The sequence below is a fragment of the Rhinolophus sinicus genome, linkage group LG11 (genome assembly GCF_036562045.2).
Source record: "Rhinolophus sinicus isolate RSC01 linkage group LG11, ASM3656204v1, whole genome shotgun sequence".
Lineage (NCBI taxonomy): Eukaryota > Metazoa > Chordata > Mammalia > Chiroptera > Rhinolophidae > Rhinolophus > Rhinolophus sinicus.
In genome coordinates this window covers 20,557,900-20,579,687 of record NC_133760.1, presented here as the reverse complement: position 1 = coordinate 20,579,687, position 21,788 = coordinate 20,557,900, and the positions used below count along the sequence as shown (strand labels likewise).

Sequence of the window (21,788 nt, the reverse complement as noted above, 5' to 3'; positions counted from 1 at the left end):
CAGTCGCATGTAGAGCATGGTGCCTGAGACCAGTGGCCCCAGCCACGGCTGACACCCTTACACAAGTTTGTGTGCCTAGAACCACACACCCACGACGAGGGCAGCATCCCCCAGGTTACCAAGCGCCTGGTCTGGGCACCCTCCTTTCCTGGCATAAGTGTGCGTTCTTGGGAAACAGATCCCCATTTGTGATCTCCACTCTTATTAGAACAGCACAAGACAGAAAAGCGTGCAGGCAGAAAAAATATAAGCCTCTCTGACCGCCACAAAATGGTACTCAAGGTATGAACACCAATGAACCTTTTATTAGTGAGATATTTCATTGCATTATATAAAAACAAAAATCATTCCACAACAAACTGAAGATTCAAGACCTAATTCTTCAGATTTATGGCAAAACTAGCTGAGAATTCCAATATCCTGTAACTGCTACCCCATCAGTTAGGAAGTCACATAATGTACCCGAGAGAAGCTATTTAAAAATGGCTTTTTATAAGGAAAGTCAATCATGACTGAGGCTGTGTGTGTCACGCTGCTGCCCTCCAGGTGCCATCCCAGCGTGTGCTTTTCTTTTGAAGGCTAATTTGCAAAGCCTTCTGCTCAGCCAAGGGCACTGCTTAAGTGCAAAGTTTGATGAGCCTCCTGCTAGAAAATGCAGAACCTGCAAAATGCAAACAGCTCAGTTTGCTATGGCTTATTATCAGGGCAAACTCTATAATAAAAGGTCAAAGCTTACAGCTAAAAGACAAGAGGACGAGGTATGTGTATGTCTGAGGGGCGCCCACAGCTCCTTTAAGGAGGGAATTCTCACAGTGTGTTTAGAGTTGCCTGGGAGATGGCGGCTCAGCTTGGAAGCCCAGCCCACCTAAGTCATCACTGGCCTTTGGAGATCACTGCAGTTTGTCCAAGCTGTCAAATTACCTGCCCTCACCTTCAGGAGCAGCACCGGGCAGGGAGGTTATGCTGACAGATGTGGTGCCAGGAGGCCCAGAAGCCAGGCCAGCGCTGCCAAGCTACTCATGCCTAATGTAGGCAGCAGGCCATAGTAAGACCCCCAAACGTCCCCCACATTTAAATTAGTAAAAGAACCACAACTTTGCTTCTCTGTTGAGCTCCTCATTTTCCCCCTCATGAGGAGCTCATGGCACACATTCATTTAAAACCACCTGAGAAAGGTGTATGTGGAAGCTTATTATAAACACCTATTGAGAATCCATGCCATTGTTATCTCCAAGACTTCAGCTATCCCCCCCCCCCCGTTAATACACTGTGCTTATTTATAAATACAGAAATTCCATGCCATAGGAAACTGTTTTCAAAGAGTGTTGAGATTCACACCCAAACACTTCTGTCCTGTATACCAGTTGAAATGAACACCAAGGCACGCTTTACCTGGGACAGCCTGAGCAGAGGCCACGTGACCCCCAGTGCGGAACCCCCTACACACAAGAACTCACAAGCCCGTCAAATGCTAATTCCGACCGAGGACTCAAAGGCCTCAGCGTCACTGCATTTCAGTGATATGAAGTGAACAAAGTACAAGAGTTACGTTGCTAATTCGACACTCAAGATTTCCGGGAGAAACACTCCCCAATCAATATATGGCATCAGAGGAATTTTACTCTGTTCTGATTAAGCACGTCCGGGCAATCTGGACATGGGGAGAGGGTCTGCAGGCTGTGTCCTCTGTCCAAGGTGAGGGGCCATGCTCCAGCTCCAGGGCAACCTGAGCCCAGGGTCCTCACTCGTCAGGTATTTCCCGGAGCCCTTGGCTGTGGCGACTCCGCCCAGTCAACTCCAGCAGGACCCGGGCGTCCAGGTTTGCATCGAGAATGCTCTTGCCGCTGTTGGCCTTGGGAAGAAGGGAAGGGTGGATGTGTTCAGTGACCAAAGATGTGCGGCCAAGAACAGGCAGTGATGTTCTGCTGGCTTCAAGCTTATTAGAGTGGATCAATATCCTACTGCTGCCACAAGGAAACACGGCGCGGGCTCTGGCTCCCTCCCTGAGGTCCCCCGACCCTGGCCTGCCGTCGTTAGGAGGTGACAAGGTGAAGAAGGCCCAACGATCACTCATCGTAGAACCGCGGAACTAGAAATAACCCTGACCCTCCTCATCTTGCCGACGGGCCACGTACCCAGCCCAGTTCCCACCGTGGGCAGGGCCCCACTTCCCGCAGCAGTTCACTCTGCTAACCCCCCGCCACGGACCCTGACAGGACCACATGCTGTGCACCTACCGGCAGCCCTCTGGCCGGGAACAGCTGCTGGTAACATATTTGGAATAAACTATTTCTAGATGGAGGAGTAGGAGGGGTAAAGCCAAGAACGTGGAGAAATGCCGCCATGCTCACCAGCTTCTGCCCCGAGGCGTCTCCAACTGCCCACACCTCCAGCTTCTCGAACCGGAAGTCCTCCTGGGCTGACAGCTGAGGGCTGTTGTATGTAGTACACGTGGGCTTGGCCTTGCTGTGCCCTTTCCCGAAGTCCACATCGATCCACAGCCCGAAGTAATTGTGCTGCCCTCCCATGCCCTGTGGAGGGAACACCGTCAGCGTTTCCTCAGTGTGAACCTCAGACCCTGAGCCCACATCAGCCTTAAGTACCCGTCGGAGACAAGGGTGGATGAGAAGGGAATGTCATTTCCTTTTCTAACTCTAAAATATCTAGATTGGTGCGATTTCCATATCCCATTACGAGTCACTAAAACAATCATCGAGGTGTCTGGACTCCCACCCGATGGCTCCTTCTCCTGGGGCTGCACTGGCTGACAGCAGAGGACAGAAAAAACACACACCGTCAGGGCCCAGAGATCCAAACCACTAAAATAAGGGCAGAGGTCAACACAGAACTCGACAATGGAAAACCTGCAGGCAGCGACACATCCCACTGTGCTCTGAGTGCGTGAGTCCCTTTCTCAGTGCTACAAGGAGAGAAAACAGGAAGCAGACCCAGGGGTGACTCAGAGCTGTTTTCCCACTGCCAGCTCTAAGCTTGTGTTGACGAGAACAGAACTGCTGTTCCACTTCTCTGATCGCATCTCTGGGTGCCAACTCTACGCCTCTTCTCATGTCCCTGGGGGCCTGGAACTAATCTTGAGCAAGAGACCAGAGCAGGAAAACGCAGTCGACTCTCAGAGCTGCTTTTCTCCCTCGGGCTGATTACTAGCAAGTCCTGGGGACCTCCCGGGTGCTGCTCCTGAGGCCAAAGCCCTCACCCCTGTGGTCACCAAATTGTCCTTTCTGGGAGGTGTTTAGGGGTCCCTGGGTGGCCCAATGGGAGGCACACAGAGAGCCTGGGAAGGAACACAGGGGCACTCTCCATCCTGATGAGGGGCACCAGACTTCCTGGCCCCTGGCTCTGTAAGCACAGTACTGGAATTTCCCAAAAGGAGCTTTTTGTTCAGAAGCAGAGAAGAAAACAGAGGCTGGGGAGCTGGCGGGAATCACATTTCTCACCCCACACTAAGCTGGCTTTTATGTGTCGGGCTGAAGTGTGGATATGGGTACCCATGCCAGCCTCTCACCTCAGCCTCCCACTCACCCACCCTGGCCCCCTCTCCCACCCTTGGCCTTCACCCTGGTCCTCCTTTTCCTGTAACTGAGCCTCCAGGCTGGAGCACGGAACAGACAGGAGGTACGGTCACCAGTACTGGAAACCCACACACAGTTCTGTCGCTGTTGACCACTCCCCATGGGTCTGGGGAGCCCAGCCCTGGGTGTGACCCCTCCCCCAGCTCATCCCCCAGGTAAGTGGCAGGGCAGCAGGGGCTGCTGACAGGTCTGACACCAACACCATGTACAGCCATGAAGGCCACAGGACACCCAATCTGATTACCAAGAAAACTGGCTGAATCCGCCATTTATACACAAACCATCAAAATGCCCCAACAGAGGATCTCTCCTTCCATGAGAGAAATTCAGCCCTAGTTGTCGCTCATCGTGGCGCTGACACCTGGGCAGAATGAACCAAACATGGCACGCTTGTGTAACCGAATGTACACAGCGGCCCCTGGCATGTCAGGAAGTGCCCGCCTGGGAGAATCGGGATTCATTCCACCAGGGATGGGCACCACGAAAGCGGGACGTCCTCAGCCCTTCTGCGTCCTCACCAGTCCATTGGGGATGGTCTGCTGCCCGTGATTCAGGTACATGTAGTGGTCGTTGTAGCCCGTGCAGGTGTGCACAGCCATGCTGGGGGAGATGGAGAACAGGAAGCATCTGTCATCCCCTGAAAATGAGCAGAGTGCAAATAAGTGGGATCACTGATCGGAGCTGAGTGGAGAGCAATAGCAATGGCACGCAAGCCAGCACTTAGAAGGCAAAGCAGCGAGGACAGTCACATGGGTCTTCAGATGTGCCCTGAGCTTGCACACACCCGGGAGCTTGGCCACTGCAGACCGGTGGGCCGTTCCCAGGCCTCACAGAGGACAGGCCTAACGGTTGCCCAGAGCACCAGGGAATGAGCTGAGAGATCGAGGGTGAGAGTGACAGCTAAAAAGGAACATGACAAATGCTTGCTGGGGACACCTTTTAGCTCTTGCCGGGGAAGCAGAGATGGAAATTCTGCCTTCTGTTCATAAGACTGCATCCAAGTCAGAAAGGGTGCGTGTCCTTTTAACTTAGGAGCAAGGCGGCTGGCAGTCACTCCAGGTACGGACTTGGTGCTAGCACAGCCTCCTCGAGTTGGCATTGGATACCGTGTAAGGTTGTCCCCAGCCTAAAAGAGCGTATCATCCAAAGGGTAGAGAAAACCCGCAGACACACAGCTGTCTCACAGGGAAAGAAGGGGACAGGCACTGGAAGGTGACCGTCTACCTTCATCCAAGGGCACAAGTGCGGCCATGCTGCCACTGAAAGAAGCTACCCGTCAAAACTCTGGAAATGAACAGCGTCCTAAGTCTGAGTTCTCTTTCTTTCTTGATTCATTCATTCCAGAAGCACATTCAGCACCAGGGCAAGGGATGGAAGCCACACCTTACCCCCAGGAGCTCCCAGCTCAGGGGCAGCAAAACCAGAAATGTCCCCCACAGTTGTGAGAACTTGGCCCAAAGGCCTGCCTCTCCATAGTGACAGCGTGAATGACACCTGATGTCAAAACAAGCTGTACAAGCCAACACAAGATTCAGTTCATGATACTTTGGGTCAGACCACTAGTGAGGCGGGAAGGAAGGTTCAAGAAAGTATATGGGAACTCAGATATGGAGGATGTGGAGGACAGACACAAAGGGGGATTCGAGCCCTGAGGGGTCCCAAGGAGAGGAGAGCCCTCAGCAGCAGAAAGAGCCAGACAGGCAGAGATGGGCAAGTGAAGCTCAGGCCTCCATCCAGACAGATCCACGGGGTGGTGCAATTGGGGTGCTCAGGAAACTTCTAGAAATGAGGCATTAATGTCTCCAAGGTCAAGAAGGAAGATCTGAGATGGAGATGGCTGGGGTGAGAGCCACTCCCTGGAGGAGGGACCCTAGCAGGGAAAAGGCACATGAGGCACCAGCAGGGGCCATTCCCCAAACTGAAAAGTTTGCGTGTGCTGGGGAAGGGAAAGAAGGGGATGAGCCTGGAGAGGTCAGCTGGAGCCATGACAGTGGGCGGTGCTCTCGGCAAAGCCTCAGGCTGGAGTCCAGGGGCCTGGGTGGGTGGCCCCAGGAGGGAGGGAGCAGTTTTCCACACAATGAATTGCCCCAGCGTTGGGCACAGCATCACTTTGCTTTGCAACCCTAAGGCTGTCTTTCAAACAACATCTCCTGGGTCCTGATGCGAAGCAAGGTGACGGGGCGACAAAGTGGAGGCCGCTCAGCTGCCATGGAACCCAGTCTAGTCCATTACAGGGCCTGCGCTCAGCAGGGAGGCCATGTTGGGGAAAATTACTCTCTAGGACACAAGGACCCAAGGCGTCAGTATTTCCAGCAGAAAAAGTCACGTCCACAGTGAGGCTCCCCACCTAACTCTCAACAACGATCCTTAACAAGCACCCACTGCAACACAGTTTACAAGCTGCCCTCCCACAGCACCATTTCACGTAATTCTGGGAAACCGTGGCCCAGAGAAATCAAGCCCTTGGCCCAGGACCAGAGCTGGACTCATGAGGCTCTGTGCTCAGTCCAAAGCCACAGGCCTTTTAACTGCACCGCAGAAGACAGAGCAAAAGTGAAGTGAGCCAGCGGTTATCACTTCAAATCAAGTCGCAAATATTAGAAGTGCCGGTTTCCAGGACAAATGGACAAGAACACTCGCTGAACTTGACTGGACTCTGATGCAAGGCTGCCCTCTGCTGGAATCCCATCCTCATATTTCAGAACAGAATGAACGCAAGTCGGAGAACCTGGTAACTGCATTTTTCCACTATTCTTCAGGAAGATTAATTCTGTTTATTAAAAAGAAAACATTAGACCCAGCAGAGCCAACCTGGAGTTAATGTTAAAGGAGCTTCTATAATTATATAGGAGCCTCTATAATAGGTTTTACCTACGAGTATAATAAAACTGTTCTGTATCCTCTCACAGCAATAAATCATGGCCGTGAGTACAGCTGTATGCTGAGTCCGTGAGTCCTAGTGAATCACTGGTGTGTGGGTAGTTTTAAGACCCCTGACACAGTGGGGAAGAGCTGGTAGCAGTACCTGGATTAAAGATCTGGAACATTCTAAAACCAAGAGAAACTAAAATCCTAGAAAGAATAGTATCTCAGGGATAGAAGTACCCAACCTTCATCCCATGATTCCTCTACCAATCCCAGGCAAAGGGCCACCTGCCACTGCTAAAACTTCTCCAGTAATGACAACTCTGTACCTGGACACAGCCGGCTCCCCAGCTGGCAGAAGCTCTGCCTAGCGGAGGGAAAACAGGAACAATTGCAGAAGGTGCAGTATGACAGAGGACCACAGGGAGCTCATTGCCTTCGCATGGCTGGGGGCCTTCCTGGAGGAGTTGACCCAACAAGAAACTGACTGTGCAAACAGGTAGAAAAGGGAGAAAGCAGCATGAGCCAAGTCCTGAGACGAGAGGGAACATGACCTATTGTGGAAACTGCAGGAAGTTCAGTGAGACTGAGCATGGAACGCAAGGGACAGGAGAGAGTCATGAGGGTGGAGATAAAAGGTGTGCCATCCTGAAGGCAGTGGGGTCTGTTCAAGGGTTTCCTGGAGAAGAGCAGCACATAGGTTTGCTGGGATGTGGCAAACAGGTTGGATGAGTGAGACCAAATGCAGAGGGCCAGTGAGGAGGCAGCTGCATAATGCTGCTGAGAATGAGTTGGAGAGAAGGGGAGGGAAAGATGCAGGCAGAATGAATGGGAGCGGATGACAGCCTGGCTCAGATGTGCAACCCATCCCAGAAGAACACATGGCTCTCTCCTCCATCTTTCGCATCTCAGCTCCCTGGATCCTCCCTCCTACTGATCCAGCCAGGGAGGACATTAACCTCGCCCCCTCACTGGGGGAGACCCTTCCCTGGAATTCATTTAGCCCATGGGAGTGAGTGGGGCTGCATCTGGTCTCTCAGAGCCACTAGAAAAAGTGGAGCCTCCCTCCACCTCACAGTCGCTGGCCCCTGGGTCCCTACTGAGAGCACAGACTTGAGGGGTTGAGCCACCCACCAGGGAACACAAAATGACACCAAACCCTGAGAAGGTGTCACCCCCTGAGGATGAGAGCAGCCCACTGCCGAGCAGAGTTATTTTCAAAACTGGTCCTTTCAAAACGTTTATCAGAGCATTTTCTCTTAGAGGAATGAGAAGAATTTGCTCAGAGCCATCCATCCCCTGCACTGGAGATACCACCAAGAACTTCCAAACTTCAGCAAAATCACAAAGCCAAAAATCCACAGCAGAAGCAGCAAAGAGGACCCACTAGGGTTCCAGGAAAGGAAGAGGGTCCCATGAGAGAAAATGTTCCATCTGAAAGAATCAGCGTCTCTTGGTCCCTTATGCGGCACCCACATCCCAGCCTTTCCCATGGCCTGGACCTGGCACCATTTCATCAACCTGAAATTCGAGGTGAGGATACCTGTCCTGCTTACCTGACCTTGTTATCAGAATCACAAAAGAAACCCACGAAGCGTTCAACTGCCATGAGGCAGCATCATGTTTCACTTTCCTCCCCAACACATCCAGACAAACACTTGGAGGAGAAGATGGAAGAAATGCTCGTATGCTTTTTAGCTCTCACGTCCTTCGTCGGTGCTCAGAGGTCACCACGCCGCAGCTGTCTGACTAAAACTCCTAACAAGCACTGTGCACCTACCACTGGGGTTTTGTGGCCAAGTCTTACCTTGAAACTGAGGCTTGATTTCCCAGGAGCAGGAGGCAAACCCACCGAACACATGGCCGTCGTGGTCCTCGAGGACTAACACACAGGGCCCCCGGTGTGGGATGCGCCCACAGAGCTGGGCAAAGCTGTGCCCGTGGAGCTCGGATGAGAAGAGTAGGTGCCAGCGGTGCCGCTGCTCCCTGGGTAGGTGGGAGTTGACATAGATGACCGACAGGACATCCAGGATGCTCTCAAACTCCTGCCCTTGGTCGACTCGACGCTCAGGGACCAAAGTGGCCAGATTGAGGGCCAAGTGCAGGCGAAAGCCCCTGTGGACTATCACACTCAGGAATGTGGCAATGAGGTGGGCCCTGAACACCCAGTCCCCAATCATAGCTCGGTCACAGTCATAGTCCAGCCACTGGGGCCCCAGAAGTTTCTTGCCGTCTAGGGGAGGAGAACACAGTATTAATGGGTGATGACGTCGCCTTATAGCTATTCACCTAAATCTGTGCTGCCCAACACGGGAGCCATGCGTGGCTTCAGGGCACTCGACACGTGACGCCCCTGACTTCAGGTGTGTGGTAAGTGAGAAACTCACACTCAATTTCAAAGACTTAGCATGAAACAAAGAATGTAACATATCTCAATCATTTTTTCACATTGATTGCCAATATTAAATTATATTTTGGATGCATTATTAAAGTTAATTTCACTTGTTTTTTTAATTATTACTTTAATGTGGGTACTAGAATATTTACTAGTTTATGTGTATCCTGCTTTGGTGCTTGAGTTATATCTGTTGGACAGTGTGAATCTAAACAATTCAACGTCAACACCCTTTATGTTTTTGTCTACTCCAAGCTACGTGTCCAGGAGGCAGCATGACCTCACCCCGGGGCCCAGCTCCCAAACTCCCAGCAATTGTTCCTGGTTGCGCTACACCAAAAGCCACTTGTTCAGGGCTTCTGCCCTAACAAAGTCATTTGGAAAGGATTTTAGAAGTGTTTGGTTCTCCAGCCAAGTCAGGGTAGTGGTTGGTAAACTTTTGGTACCCCTCTAGTTTATCTGGAAGAACAGGTTTCAGTCACTACAAATTACGCTTCGTTGTTTCAAAACAGTATCTATGATCCTGTTTTCTCTCTCTTACCTACAAAGAATGGACGTAATATGGTGGTGATACCAGAAGAGAAACTACTGGTACTGTATACATATATATTATGTTATATATTATGTTATTTTTTCCAAGTTCCAAATTCGTCACTTAAATTTTTGAAATATAACCTATTTTCAAACTGCATTTAAAATTCCAGCTTTAGGGGTGGTTGGATGGCTCAGTTGGTTAGAGCGCAAGCTCTTAACAACAAAGTTGCCGGTTCAATTCCCACATGGGATGGTGGGCTGAGTACCCACTGCAACTAAAGATTGAAAACAGTGACTGGACTTGGAGCTGAGCGGCGCCCTCCACAACTAGATTGAAGGACAACGACTTGGAGCTGATGGGCCCTGGAAAAACACTCTGTTCCCCAATATTCCCTAATAAAAATTTTTTTTAATTCAGCTTTATAATTAAATTGTAACACTTTTATAAGACAAGTGTACTATGCAAAGAGATCCACCATGAAGTATTTTTAAATCTCAAGTAAATTTAAATATACACTGTTTCTCATAGAGTAACAGAATACACCTTCTTCTCAAGTGTACATGAGACATTCTCCAGAATAGACCATATGTTAGACGATAAAACATGACTCAATAAATTTAAATGGATTGAAATCATATAATATATGTTCTTCAACCACAAAATAAAATTACAAATCAGTAACAGAAGACAATTTGGAAAATGCACAAACATGTAGAAATTAAATAACACACCTCTAAATAACCAATAAACAAAAGAAGAAATCACGGGGAAATTAGAAAATACTGAGAATGAATGCAAACAAAAACATGATACACCAAAACTTATGGGATACAGCTAAAGCAGTGCTTAAAGGGAAATGTATAGCCATAAATGCCTCTGTTAAAAAAGAAGCGATCTCAAATCAATAACCTCACCTTTCAGCTTAAGGAACTAGATAAAGAAGACCAAACTGAACCTAAAGGAAGCAGAAGGAAGGAAAGAAAATACTTGAAATAGAGACTAGACAAACGACAGAGAAAATCCGTAAAACCAAAAGCTGGCTTTGAAAATATCAACCAAAAAATAGACAAACCTTTAGCTGGACTGACCAAGAAAAAAGAGAAGACTCAAATGACTAAAACCAGAAATGAAAGTGGGGATATCATTACTGTTCTTGCAGAATAAGGATTATAAGGGACTACTGTGAACAGTTGTATGCCAACCAACTGGACCATCGAAATAGTCCTCCCAAGGTGGAAGATTCACCCTTTCTGATTTCCACCCTTTACCGTCAGGCTACAGTAATTAAGACAGCGTGGTACTACTCTAGGCCGCCAAGGTTTCCGTGTGTGAGCGCACACAGGGCACTTGCCTGCAAGCTTCATCTCGGAGAGCAGCTGAGCTGCCAGCACCTGCACCCTGGGCGAGGGGCCTGGGGCTTTCTTCCGAGTCCAGCCTCTCAGCTCCTGTCTGTGGTTTAGCACGTGCACTACAGAGCCCACCAGATCCTCTGTAAACTTGAAGATCACAATTTTACCATTAATAACATTTCCACCGTGACTGATGACCTACGTCAATTCAATAAGGGGAAGGGCATGTTCTCTCTTTAATGCCAACTACAATGGCCACAACATGGGAAAAGACAATGTATCTTAGGGAGTTATTCATTTTTCTAATGCTACCCTTGGCTGGTCTATTTTTGCCAAGGCCTTTATACAGCGTTCTGACCTCAACTAGTTATGTGCTCTAGGGTTCCTGGAGGGCAGACATCTCCACGATGTCTCCACCAGCTGCTTGATCATCCTGAATCCCCCATGGCCACCAAGACACCTTGGGATAGTTGTGATGGGCCTCATGGCCCCTCTACCTTTTGGACTTCTCTTGCTTTCACAGGACCTTCTGTGACAGAAATCATTTTCAGGATCACGAGACTCTTCTCCTCGGAGTTCCCTTTCAGCAAGTGGGACATCGACACTGTGAACTGCTCCTGGGAGACGCTCTCGCTGGGCCCCTTAGCCTTCCCCGTCAGGTCAACCCTCCGCATGCCGTCATACAGTCTGGTGACCATCTCCGGGGGAAGGGCTTCCCCAATGCGGCTCTGCTGGGCACAAGCAGGAGAAAAGGCGGGACAGGGTGCCAGTTAAATGGCGTAGGATCACAGAAAAATAACAAGGGGTCCAAGACCAACCACTGCTATGCCACCATGCTTCTACTTTCCTAAATCCCTCACCTAAGGGCATCACGACACCCAAGGACCCCCACGCCTAACGCGTCTTGGCTTATGGCTCATCTTGCCCATCAGACTCCCACCCTCCCTGCTCACTGCTCAAAAAGAGTACATCTATTTCTGTCCGTGTTTTCCAAGTTCTGCTGGAAAAGCAACCTCAAATTTCTCCCCAAAGGAAACTTGACTCAGTTGCCAAGGTTTGCTGATCAACTTTTAACCATATTTTTCTCGGTAAACACTTGTGAGCATTGCCACCCATTCTGCAGTCAAGTCCGTAATTGGCCCTTCTGGTTCTGTCTGCTCCAGCTTGGTGGGTGACCTGGTGGATGGGGGTACTTTTGGTCTACTGGAGATAAATGTGCACGCAAATACACTGCACAGCTGGCCAGTTTCCTCATCTGTGCAGTGAGTATGTTGGGGGGGTTCCCCAAAGCCCCGTTGGCTCCCATTCTGCATGTTCTAGAAGAGGAGGCTGCTAGAATGTCTTCCCACATTGCCTTGCCCCCCACCACCCCGGAAGATGGGCTAATGTTCTCTCTTTCCCATGTCTTGCCTCAGTCTGAGCACTCTGACACGTGCTTCAAAGCCCCATGGAACGAGACAGAAAGATGGAGAAACACGTAGTTTTAACTTTTTGTCAGGTGAACCCTGACTGAAACGTCATTATTTTGTTAGGAGAACCATAAAATCCCTAGGCCATCAAACACTTACAAATCCTAATAAAGTCAAAGGAACACTTGAAATTTTGCAGTCACAGGACCTACGAATCCCACTAAAGCTGTATCACCAGGAGGGAAATCAGAAGACAATGGTCAAGAGGTGGGAAGCAGGGCTGGCCCCTTTGGTCAGTCTCAATTTAGAAATGTCCCCAACACATCACGATACAAAGGCAGAGCAGAGTAGTTGCAACAGAGACCACAGTAGCCCACACAGCAGAAAATAGGTACTACTGACCCTTTAGAGAAAATACATTTTTCAGTGTTCCCATACACCTCTCTGATAGAGAGCCATAAAAACGGGGAGTCGATTTTGGCTCGGGGGCCATAGTTTGCAGACGCCTGCTCGGGACTAAACATTAACTGATGACTGTTATTCTTGCCTTTAGTGCTTTCAGAGAGAAGGATCTGGGTGAGGTATTTGGGTTGCTTTTCTCCGATGACAGAGCATCAAACAATCTATCCATCTCAGCCTGTTCCTCAGGAAGAAACTGTGAACACACATTCTGCCCTGATCGGCTTTTGCCATTCCCCATCTTTCCCAAAATCTGGCAGGAGTCTCTGCAGAAGAAAAAGACACCAAGTTAGAGAGAAAAATCAAAATGTAACAATCATAGAAAACAAACGTTGATGACTATATGATCAAGTCAAGAAATATTGATCTAGCTGTAAAATGCAGCTAAAACGCATCAGAGCTACGTAGTATTGTTTCAATGTGGTGGAGCTTAATAGTCAATTATAAATAAGTGTGAAAACCCAGTCTTGATTCCTATGATCTCTGAAAGCGTGCTCAAAATTGCTAAACAGTCTGGATTGTCTATTTGAAAAACACAGTTCCCAAGCGAATATGACTGAAAGGTAGAAAAATCAGTATTTTAATCTAAATATTCATTTAAAAAAAACACCTGAGTTGAAAAAAAAAAATCTCTAAGGTCGGATGATCATGTTGACGTAAGAAATGTCCAAACCTGTAGAGAATTTTTATGAATTTATTTGAGCCAAGTTGACAGTTACCAGGAAGCCAAATCTCAACGGGTTGAGGAAATGCTCCAGAGAATGGCAATTTTGTAGCTCAGTTTGTGCATGAGCGTAAAAGGAGGAGACATAAAGTTTACATGAAATCCATTGGTAGTAGATTCAGGGGGTGGGAGAAAGCAAAGCAGGGAAACCTCTGGGATCGGATAAAAAGTAAAACGGGGAGACACATACTTCTTTGACACTGGTGGGTACAGGGCAGTTAGTAATTCACATTTACAGCACATAGAGATGGTATTCGAGGCACAAGATAACAATGAGGGGTTCTGTGGTCTCTGCTCTGGGGAAGACGCTGTGCCCTGAGGGGTATGGAAAAGACTATGCTGATATTTCAAAAGTATGTCATTTTCGATGCAAAAAGACAACAGACAGGCTCACGGTAAAGACTGATCTCTGTCAAGGCCAAGGATGTGACTACCGGCCATGACCCACTTTTAGTTAGGAATTTTTATGTTCAGACCATCCCACGTGGTTATGCTCCGCCTCTGAGATTGTAGAGCCTGCCATGCAGGCCCCTCTGAGCTTGCCAGGTTTAGTCTGTGGCCTCTTTTTCACCCACAGCCACAAGTATTTGAATAAAATCAACACCTTGGAAATATCGCTGACAAAGGGAATATACTGTTTGACAGGTTTTCCTTTGCGATCCTGGCTCTGGCTCTGCCTCCTACTAGCTGTGGAGCCTTGCGCAAGCCACTGAAACTCTGTGCCTCCATTTCCTCATTTCCAAAATGGGAAGAATCACAGCCCTACCTCAGAGATTGCTGTGATAATTCACAATTATCACTCGTCAGATTCCAGCCAGGGAGTTCAGCAGTGTTTGCAGAGGCGAGCACCCAAAGGCAGGTGACTTTTGTTCATTGTCACAGACCTCATTACACGAAGGGGTCAAATGACAACAGATCTGTGGCTTCAAAGAGAAAAACAGTCAGATGTTGGTTAGAGCGCGAGCTCTCAACAACAAGGTTGCCAGTTCATTCTTTTTAATGGCTGAATAATATTCCAGTGTATGGAGATACCACATTTGGTTTATCCATTCCTCTGTTGATGGACATTTAGGCTGCTCCTACCTTTTGGGTATTGTACACATGTGTTCATGGCAGCGCTATTCACACATACTTGTTTGAGTCCCTGCTCTCAAATTTTGGGGGTATACACATAGGAGTGGAATTTCTGGGTCCCATGGTAATCGAGTGTTTAACTTTTGAGGAACCACCAACCTGTTTTCTATTTTCTATTCCCAGCAACAAAGCATGAGGTTTCCAATTTCTCCATATCCTCTCCAACACTTTGGCTATCTTTTCTGTCTTTTTTATCACGGCCACCCTGGCAGGGGGACCGATCTGCCCAGAATAGAAAGGCTGCCGCAGAGGGCTCCTTGGAAAGGGGACTGTAGCACACTTGCAAAGGCAGACTGGAAATGAGAGCTTCCACAAACCAGTCTGGGGCTGTCACTCACTGGCCATCTGATCTAAATGCTTCCACTCAAGTTTCTCAGCAGCATAAGAGCCAAGAAGGAAACCTCCAGTCCTGCCCTCAAGGTCCAGCCTGCATGAGGCTTTCTTCATCTCTAAGATACAGAGGACAGCACTAGCTGGTACCTGGTCCCCTCCAGGGGCACAGCCTAAGCAGCCCCACCAAGGCAGACCTATCCTGTCCCACCAAGTCCTCTAAGAGCCCCAAGAAACAACTTGATCATTTAGGACTCAATTAGGAGATGAGCCAGCATCATTTGATTTTTAAATGCCCACCAATTCCAAAGGAGAATAGGAAAAGAGTGCAAAGCAAAGGGAGAAAGAAGGTGCCTACATCAGTGATTCTGCAGTTATTGTCCCATATCCTACATGCTGCGTGCATTCTGAAGAGACCTACGGCAATGCCCAGGAGAAATCATAACAGAAATCATGTCCAAGCCCACTGGCTAAAGGTAAGCAAGAGCCCGTGCCATCAAAGCCACGTTCCCACATGGCTGCAGAAAGGAAGCATGGGGGTCTCAGTAAGAGCGTGTGAGGGGGGCTTAGGATGGGGCTAGCGCTGCCTTCCTGGGAGGCTCAGAGAAGGGAGGGTGCGGCCTGGATTGGGTGTGATTCAGGGACTGGGTATCTTCCTTTTTAACAAAGATGCAGGAGGGACAGAAAGGAGCTAAAGTTATCATTCAGAACGACACTCCCCCATTCGTGTTTCCCAGGAAAGGAGGATGGGGGGGCGATTTGGGGAGTTCACACAGTGATCTTATCTCTGTACAGCGTGTTTCTGCTTTTGCTTTGTTCGGTCACAGCTTTACACGTATTACTGGTAAATCACGACAACTTCAATCAAAAGTATTTTTAGATTCATACTCCCCCACACACACACACACACACACACACACACGAAAATGTAATTCTCTCAAAATCTGGGTTAATTTATCAGGTCACCAGAAAATTTGTCACACAACTCTCCCTGTACCCCTATTTCATTATTCTGCTGAAATCCTAAAACTGGTGAACGTATAAGAAGACACCCTAGTGAATTCATTTCATTCTTAGATAGGATCTTCGTACCACTGATCATGACACTTTTTCACTTCCTCTAGAAAACCTTAAGGTTCGTGACATGAGAAGGCTTACGACTTAACCTAAATGCCGGAAGAGACGTATGTAGTCTTCCTGACACCTGGGAGGGAAAGGTTTTTGAGACATTAGCACAGCTTCACTTCCGAGCTGAGCTTTCAAGGCTGTGCCCACCTCAGGCAGACTCCTGAGGCTGGCCTCATGGAGGCATGTGGTCCCTCTGGGCAGTTCCTTTCTGCCCTTGTCTGGCTCAGAGGGCCCTTGCTGTCCACCTTACACACTTCACCATTCTACTCAGCCTTCGGGTTCCAAGACCACCCAGCATTTGTGACTTTCCTAGAGTTGACTGTTGCCTTAACTTAAATGGAGACAGGCCTGGCCTCGCTCACTCTGCTTTCTCCCACCCTACCACTAGCCTTACTGGTTGGCTAGTATCTGAAAGTCAAAATAGAGATTCTGTCCCTTGGCTACCCGCCCAGCACCTGAGCCAGCCTGGCACACACAGGCACAGGATGTACCTGTCCAATGACTATGTCATTTGTTGCTGGCCTCTCAGGTGGACCGGCTTATTCTCCCACCACCTTGTGGGCTCCCCTATGCAAATCCCAGAATCCTGGCTGGCATGGCCTCGGTCCTGAGAAGGCCCAAGACCCCCACGTTCAGCTGCCACAGGATTCACTCCCAGCTGCCCACAGCATTCAGGGGCCCCTGGGATCAGTGCCACTCGCTCTACCATCCACAACAGGTTCCCTGCCCAAGAACAGGCTCCAGGATGCTTCATCGTTGCGCCCCATAGCCAGGCCCCATCAGAGAGCGGGCGACACCGAGAAGCCTCAGGCAGGCCTGGGCCTGCAGGACTGTCCTGTCCAACAGGGAGAGAGACAAGTGCTGTGGGGATCAGTGGGGATTGGGGTGAAGAGAACACAGCAGCCAAGACATGTTCTGGCTGGGTCTTCAGGCACCCATGGGTGGTTCCCTGCACACTGTGCACGAAGGTGGGGGTGAACACTGAGATTAGCAAGGTAACGTCTGGTGTGGGGAAGGTACCGGAAGGGGCTACAGAGCTAGGGGGGCCCTCGTCTGCCCCTCCTCCAGCCTACCCCACCTCCTCCTCTGTCTCACTAGAAACTGCTTCTTCCACTGTTGTGTATAAACAAACCAGTATGGAGCAGCCCGGCCACGTCCTCCACGGCACCCAAAGAGTGAGAGAGGAACAGGCTGGGCGAGCAGCCAACACAGAGGGCAGAAACACACAGGAGAGGTGTGGACCACAGCATGGGGGTGGGAACAGGGCACCACCAGGCGGAGACCCCGGGAAAGGCTCTGAAGCAGGACCCACTGGCAACACTGGTTTTTCTTCCAGAAGGAGGGAGAAGAGGGTATAGCAGCCACAGTCGGAGCTTCAGGCCTACAGAAGCAGGGGCAGCCTCTAACCACATGCCCCTATGCCCTGCCCCACCATTCTTAATCTACAGGGCACTGGTGAAGTGATGCATCTCAAAACAGCTCCTAGAACAACCCATCTCCTTTTAAAGAGCTCCTGCAGGGCCAGATGAAGTAACGGCAATGGTACCAAATGATCCCTGGTTCATCCATCTTAGCCCTGACTGCTTTAACCATGCCAGAAATCTCATTAATCAACTTTGAGGTAGACATGAAAGCCTTGGGTGCGTCCTTACATCTCTCTCAATGCAAGTTCCTGAACTTTCTTTCAGTCCCCAGCAATGGTTTTCTCATGGGACTGTCCCGGGTGCACCTCACTATGTGGTACAGCCTTTTTCCTGGCAAGTTGTGCATGAAACAACCCTCTGCTGGCCTGCGTCTTCTGCAGGTTTATATATATCAAGTTCTCTTTCAGGAGGACACACCTCATTGTTCCTCGCAGATTGTTTCACATCAGTAGTTCTCAACTGGAGGTGGTTTTGTCTTCCAGGGGACATTTGGCAATGATTTGGGATTGTTGCAACTGGGGATGGGGTCACTGCTGGCATCTGGTGGGTAGAAACTAGGGGTGCTGCTAAATATCCTTCAATGCACAGGATACACCCACCTCTCCCCCAACAAAGAATTACCTGGCCCCAAATGTCAGCGGGGCAGAGGGTGAGAAACCCTGGCTGCCGAGGATATGGGGACATGGGGCAGAATACGAGGGTCCACACTGAACTGCACTGAATCATAGCCAGAACATTCCCCTCTTAGCACAGGGGCCCCAGGCTCTGAAGTCGTGGTGTAAGCAAAGATGGGCAAATCTGAGTTCGAGTTCTAACACTTGTTGGTTTTACGACTCTGGGCAAGTTATTAAGCCTTTTCTAACCTTAGTAAAATGGGGAAAATGTCACCAGTCCTGTAATGAGGTGGAAAGGATCACATGAGGTAACATAGGGCACTGAATTCTGCTTTCTGAAGCCAGAGACAAAAGGCTGAGTTCTTGCCTTGGAACAAGATAAATAGCCCAGCTTGGAAGGAACAAACTCCCTCAGTGCTGGGGGGGGGGGGGGGGAGGGCGCCAGGAGCCCTTTTCTGCAGAATGGGGCCTGCAGTTCCAGCTAGCATCCTAGGGTAGCTCGGTCAACCCCTTCTCAGAGGCTCTCCAACTGGCTCCTGCCCTGGGGGTGCTCTCCACCCTGGCCTGCCGACCTCTAACTCCCAACCTCTAAGGGGCCACTGTCCTGAGTGGTGACTTGACCCTCAGCACCCCCTTTCTGGGAAGAGTCCAAATGCCTCATCTGGAGAGAAGTACTTCAAGCCCTGTTTACATCCCAGAACCAGCAACCCTTCTGCAGAGGAAGCTTGAGCCTGGGCCAACCTTCAGGCAGTGCAGAGTCCCTGCTGACCAGAAGGTGACCCGTCCTGCCCATGGGGGGCTGCCTCACTCCTGGAGACCCACTAGCTCATCTGCAGAGGTGTCCGCCTGGGAGAGCTTTTTTTCCCTCTCCCCTCTACCCTGAATTTAGTGATCAACTCAACTAACCTGAGGAAAAGGAAAAAGCTAGTAGATTGTCATCAGAATACATAAAGGAAGATTGCTCCCTAACCACCCCTCGTCCTTACCCCCCCCCACACACACACACACACACACACTCCAGCATAACCCCCATAATTCCTCCGTGACAGCTAGCGGCGATCCTGGGGATGGCACCTGCTGAGACCCTCTGATCTCCATCACACGAAAGGCACAGCTGCAAGGTGATTTTGTGCTCCGACTGACCATACGGGGAGACCCTCCCTCCCTCGCAGCTGTTCCCCCACTGCCCCCCACCACCTTGGGGTCGAAGACATGGGCAGCCAAGGTGGCGCGGGGCCCAGGAGACTTCTCAGAACCAGGGCCATCGTCCCCGATCCCTACCCCTGCCTCCAGTCCCCGGGCCAGTGCCTCTGCTCAGCTCACCTCTGTCTTCCGGCAGCACCGACCTGGACTCACTTTCCTTCCGGTCAGGCTGTCCAAGGATTTTCCCCTGGAGCTGCCAGCCCTGGTGTCGGGCGACAGCGCAGACGGGCGGCTATTTGCCCCAATCGCAGAAGTGGAAGCCGAGGGGGCAGAGTCCTACACAGGCGTCAGCCAATGCAATGCCCCTTCTGGGGAGTGGGCTGGCAGTGGCGGGCAAGGGCGGGGCCATGGGCAGGGCCCGGCGGGGGCGGGTGTGAGTGGGACCAACCGGCAGCGGCAGGCTGGGAGGAGCGGCTAGGAGGGGCTGGAGGAAGGCTGGTGCTGCTGCAAGAGGAAGTGAGAAAAGGACTGGAGAAAGATCTGGAAAAGAGAGGCTGATGATTCAGGTGAGAAGCCAGGGAAGCCGGCCTGGGGAGGGAACGGCTGTCTGGGGCTGGGGTAGAGAACATTAACTGGGATGTGGGGAAAATGGCTGGGAAGGGGGTGTGGCTGGGAAGGGGTGTGGCCGAGAAGGGGTGTGGCTGGGAAGGGGTGTGGCTGGGAAGGAGGTGTGGCCGAGAAGGGGTGTGGCTGGGATGAGGGAATAGATGGGAAACAGGCTGCACGTGGGGGTTGAATATAACCCGAGGAGGAGAACGGACCCAAAAGGACACATAGTGAGAGAAAAGAAGGGGGTAACCCAGCTATGGAACCTTCCTCTGCTGAGGCCCCCCATGGATGAAGACCCAGGCAACTTTCCTCTGACAGCCCTCACTCCCTACCATTAGTTCTAGCCGCCTGTCAGCTCTAAGAAAATGCACTCTCCTAACTAAAGCTTGGGTTCCTGCCCTTCCCCATGACCTCTGCTCCGCAGCCCACCCTTACCTCCCTCTGGTAACCGAGTCTTCTGCCTGCATTCTCTCCTAACTCTCAGTCCTCCCCAGTAGTCTTTAAACGTGCTTAAGTCTCTCCACCGTTGGTCAATAAACTTTCCTGACCCCCCCTGCCTTTCTCTAGCTAGTACCCACCCTGCCTTCACTCCAAAATGTCTCAAGACTGTTGTCCCCATTTCTTTACCTTCCATTCAGTCCCCAAACAACTGAAACCTGGCCCCGGGGACCCTGTCACTAAATCTGATGGGCACTTTCAGCCCGAATAAGCAGTGGTTCCCAGTTGGCATTCCTGCCTCCCTGTTCAAGCTCTCCTCCCGGGCATCTAGGTGGCTCAGTTCCTGGCTTTTCTCCCCCTCGCTCCCTGTCGTTTTCATTCAGTCTTCCCCGGCTTCTGCTCTACAGGAGTTCCTCACACTGCTCCCTACGGCCCTCTTCTCGTCTCACCCAACACAACCTCCCCAGGAGAGCATGCTCCCTGGGATAACGTCCTTCCTCCAGACTTCAGTTCCCACATATCTGCTGTGCTGGTCCCCAAACCTGCACACCCAGCTGGTCTTGTAGCCTGCACCCTGACCCATATGGCCACTTGTTTAGCAGACATGTCTACAAGGCTGCACCTCAAATTCAGCCCAGCCAAACTCAAACTTGGCCTCTTCCCTCTAAAATTGCTTCTCCTGTATATCTCCTTCCTTAGTGCAGGTCCCACCTTCCATGCCTAGTCAGAGACCTGGAACCATCCTAGTGCCTCCTCCTCCCTCTCTCCTCATATTTCATTACTTACTAAATCTGTTTTACCTCCAAAATATGTCCTGCATCCACCCACTTCCCTATATAGGTCCTAGCTAGATCTAGACAGCAGTAACAACCGCCTTCCTGGCTTCTTTGCTTCCTCCAACCCATTTTCCACACTGAACACACAAACATCTGTCCTGCCCTCTTGACTGAGAGAGAGAGAGCATCCCAGCATCAGCAGGGCCATTCGTCAGGCCAAAATGACAAACAGGCAAAACCAGCTGCAAAGTTCACAGGAATAGTATTTCTCAAGGACACCTGGCTGCAGCTGTAGTGTTCTAACAACCCCTTTCTTAAAGTAATGACTTTTTATTCAAAAAGAACTTTGAACTCTAAAATCATAGATTAGCAGAAACTTTGTTTGAAATTCCATCAGTGAGCATGAAACTTCCAGCTCTCTTCTAGAGGCTGAAAGTCACCTTAACAGAGAAGAGCCTGGATTTCCAGCCTGGGTGCAGAGCACCAGATGGGTGGTTTCTGGACACGACATCTCACAGCTATCTTGACTTGATGGTTCCCAAGGAAAGGGGAGCCAGGTGCACTTTGCAGCCCATCCCTGATGCTGGCCCCTTCACCTAGGGCCTTGCTTTGTACCGACCCTAGGAAAACACTGCTTCATGTCACCTCATCCTTCCAGAAGATCCTATGAAAACTCTCCTTACCTTTGCCAGGTGAACTACCCGGGGTTCCCAGTGCAATGAGTTAACACCTGATTTGAAAGACTGTGGGGTTGACCCTGAAGGTCCTAGGCTGGTGGGGCCAGGACAACTGGAAGGTCCAAAGCAGCAAGGGCATGATGTCCCTGCAGTTCGCAGATACAAATTGAGCACCTACTACACGCCAGG

The 21,788-nt window shown here is 50.3% G+C and overlaps 1 protein-coding gene across 3 annotated transcripts; it reads right to left on the bottom strand.

Moving 5' to 3' along the window:
- Positions 1-285: 285 nt before the first annotated feature.
- Positions 286-19,400, bottom strand: MEAK7 (MTOR associated protein, eak-7 homolog). Of its 3 annotated transcripts, none has more exons than XM_074314499.1 (10): positions 19,280-19,400; positions 15,957-15,994; positions 14,093-14,249; positions 12,691-12,868; positions 11,232-11,462; positions 10,737-10,881; positions 8,263-8,688; positions 4,109-4,227; positions 2,352-2,531; positions 286-1,852 (listed from the first exon to the last, which is right to left on the bottom strand). In XM_074314499.1, the coding sequence occupies exons 4-10, from the start codon at positions 12,841-12,843 to the stop codon at positions 1,742-1,744; spliced, it is 1,365 nt and encodes a 454-aa protein (XP_074170600.1). In that variant the 5' UTR covers positions 12,844-12,868; positions 14,093-14,249; positions 15,957-15,994; positions 19,280-19,400; the 3' UTR covers positions 286-1,741. The 3 variants fall into 3 exon arrangements, with proteins under 3 accessions (XP_074170600.1, XP_019602686.2, XP_074170599.1); XM_019747127.2 differs by having other exon boundaries at positions 14,093-14,243; XM_074314498.1 differs by lacking the exon at positions 14,093-14,249 and having other exon boundaries at positions 19,280-19,394.
- Between the last annotated feature and the right edge of the window lie 2,388 nt (positions 19,401-21,788).

Excerpts from the sequence above, each read along its gene's own strand:
- MEAK7 (XM_074314499.1), bottom strand. The coding sequence starts at position 12,843 with ATGGGGAATGGCAAAAGCCGATCAGGGCAGAATGTGTGTTCACAGTTT. Across the intron at positions 8,689-10,736 it reads CTCCGAGATGAAGCTTGCAG|ACGGCAAGAAACTTCTGGGG; the intron begins GCAAGTGCCCTG and ends CTCCTCCCCTAG. Across the intron at positions 1,853-2,351 it reads ACGCCTCGGGGCAGAAGCTG|GCCAACAGCGGCAAGAGCAT; the intron begins GTGAGCATGGCG and ends CTTCTTCCCAAG.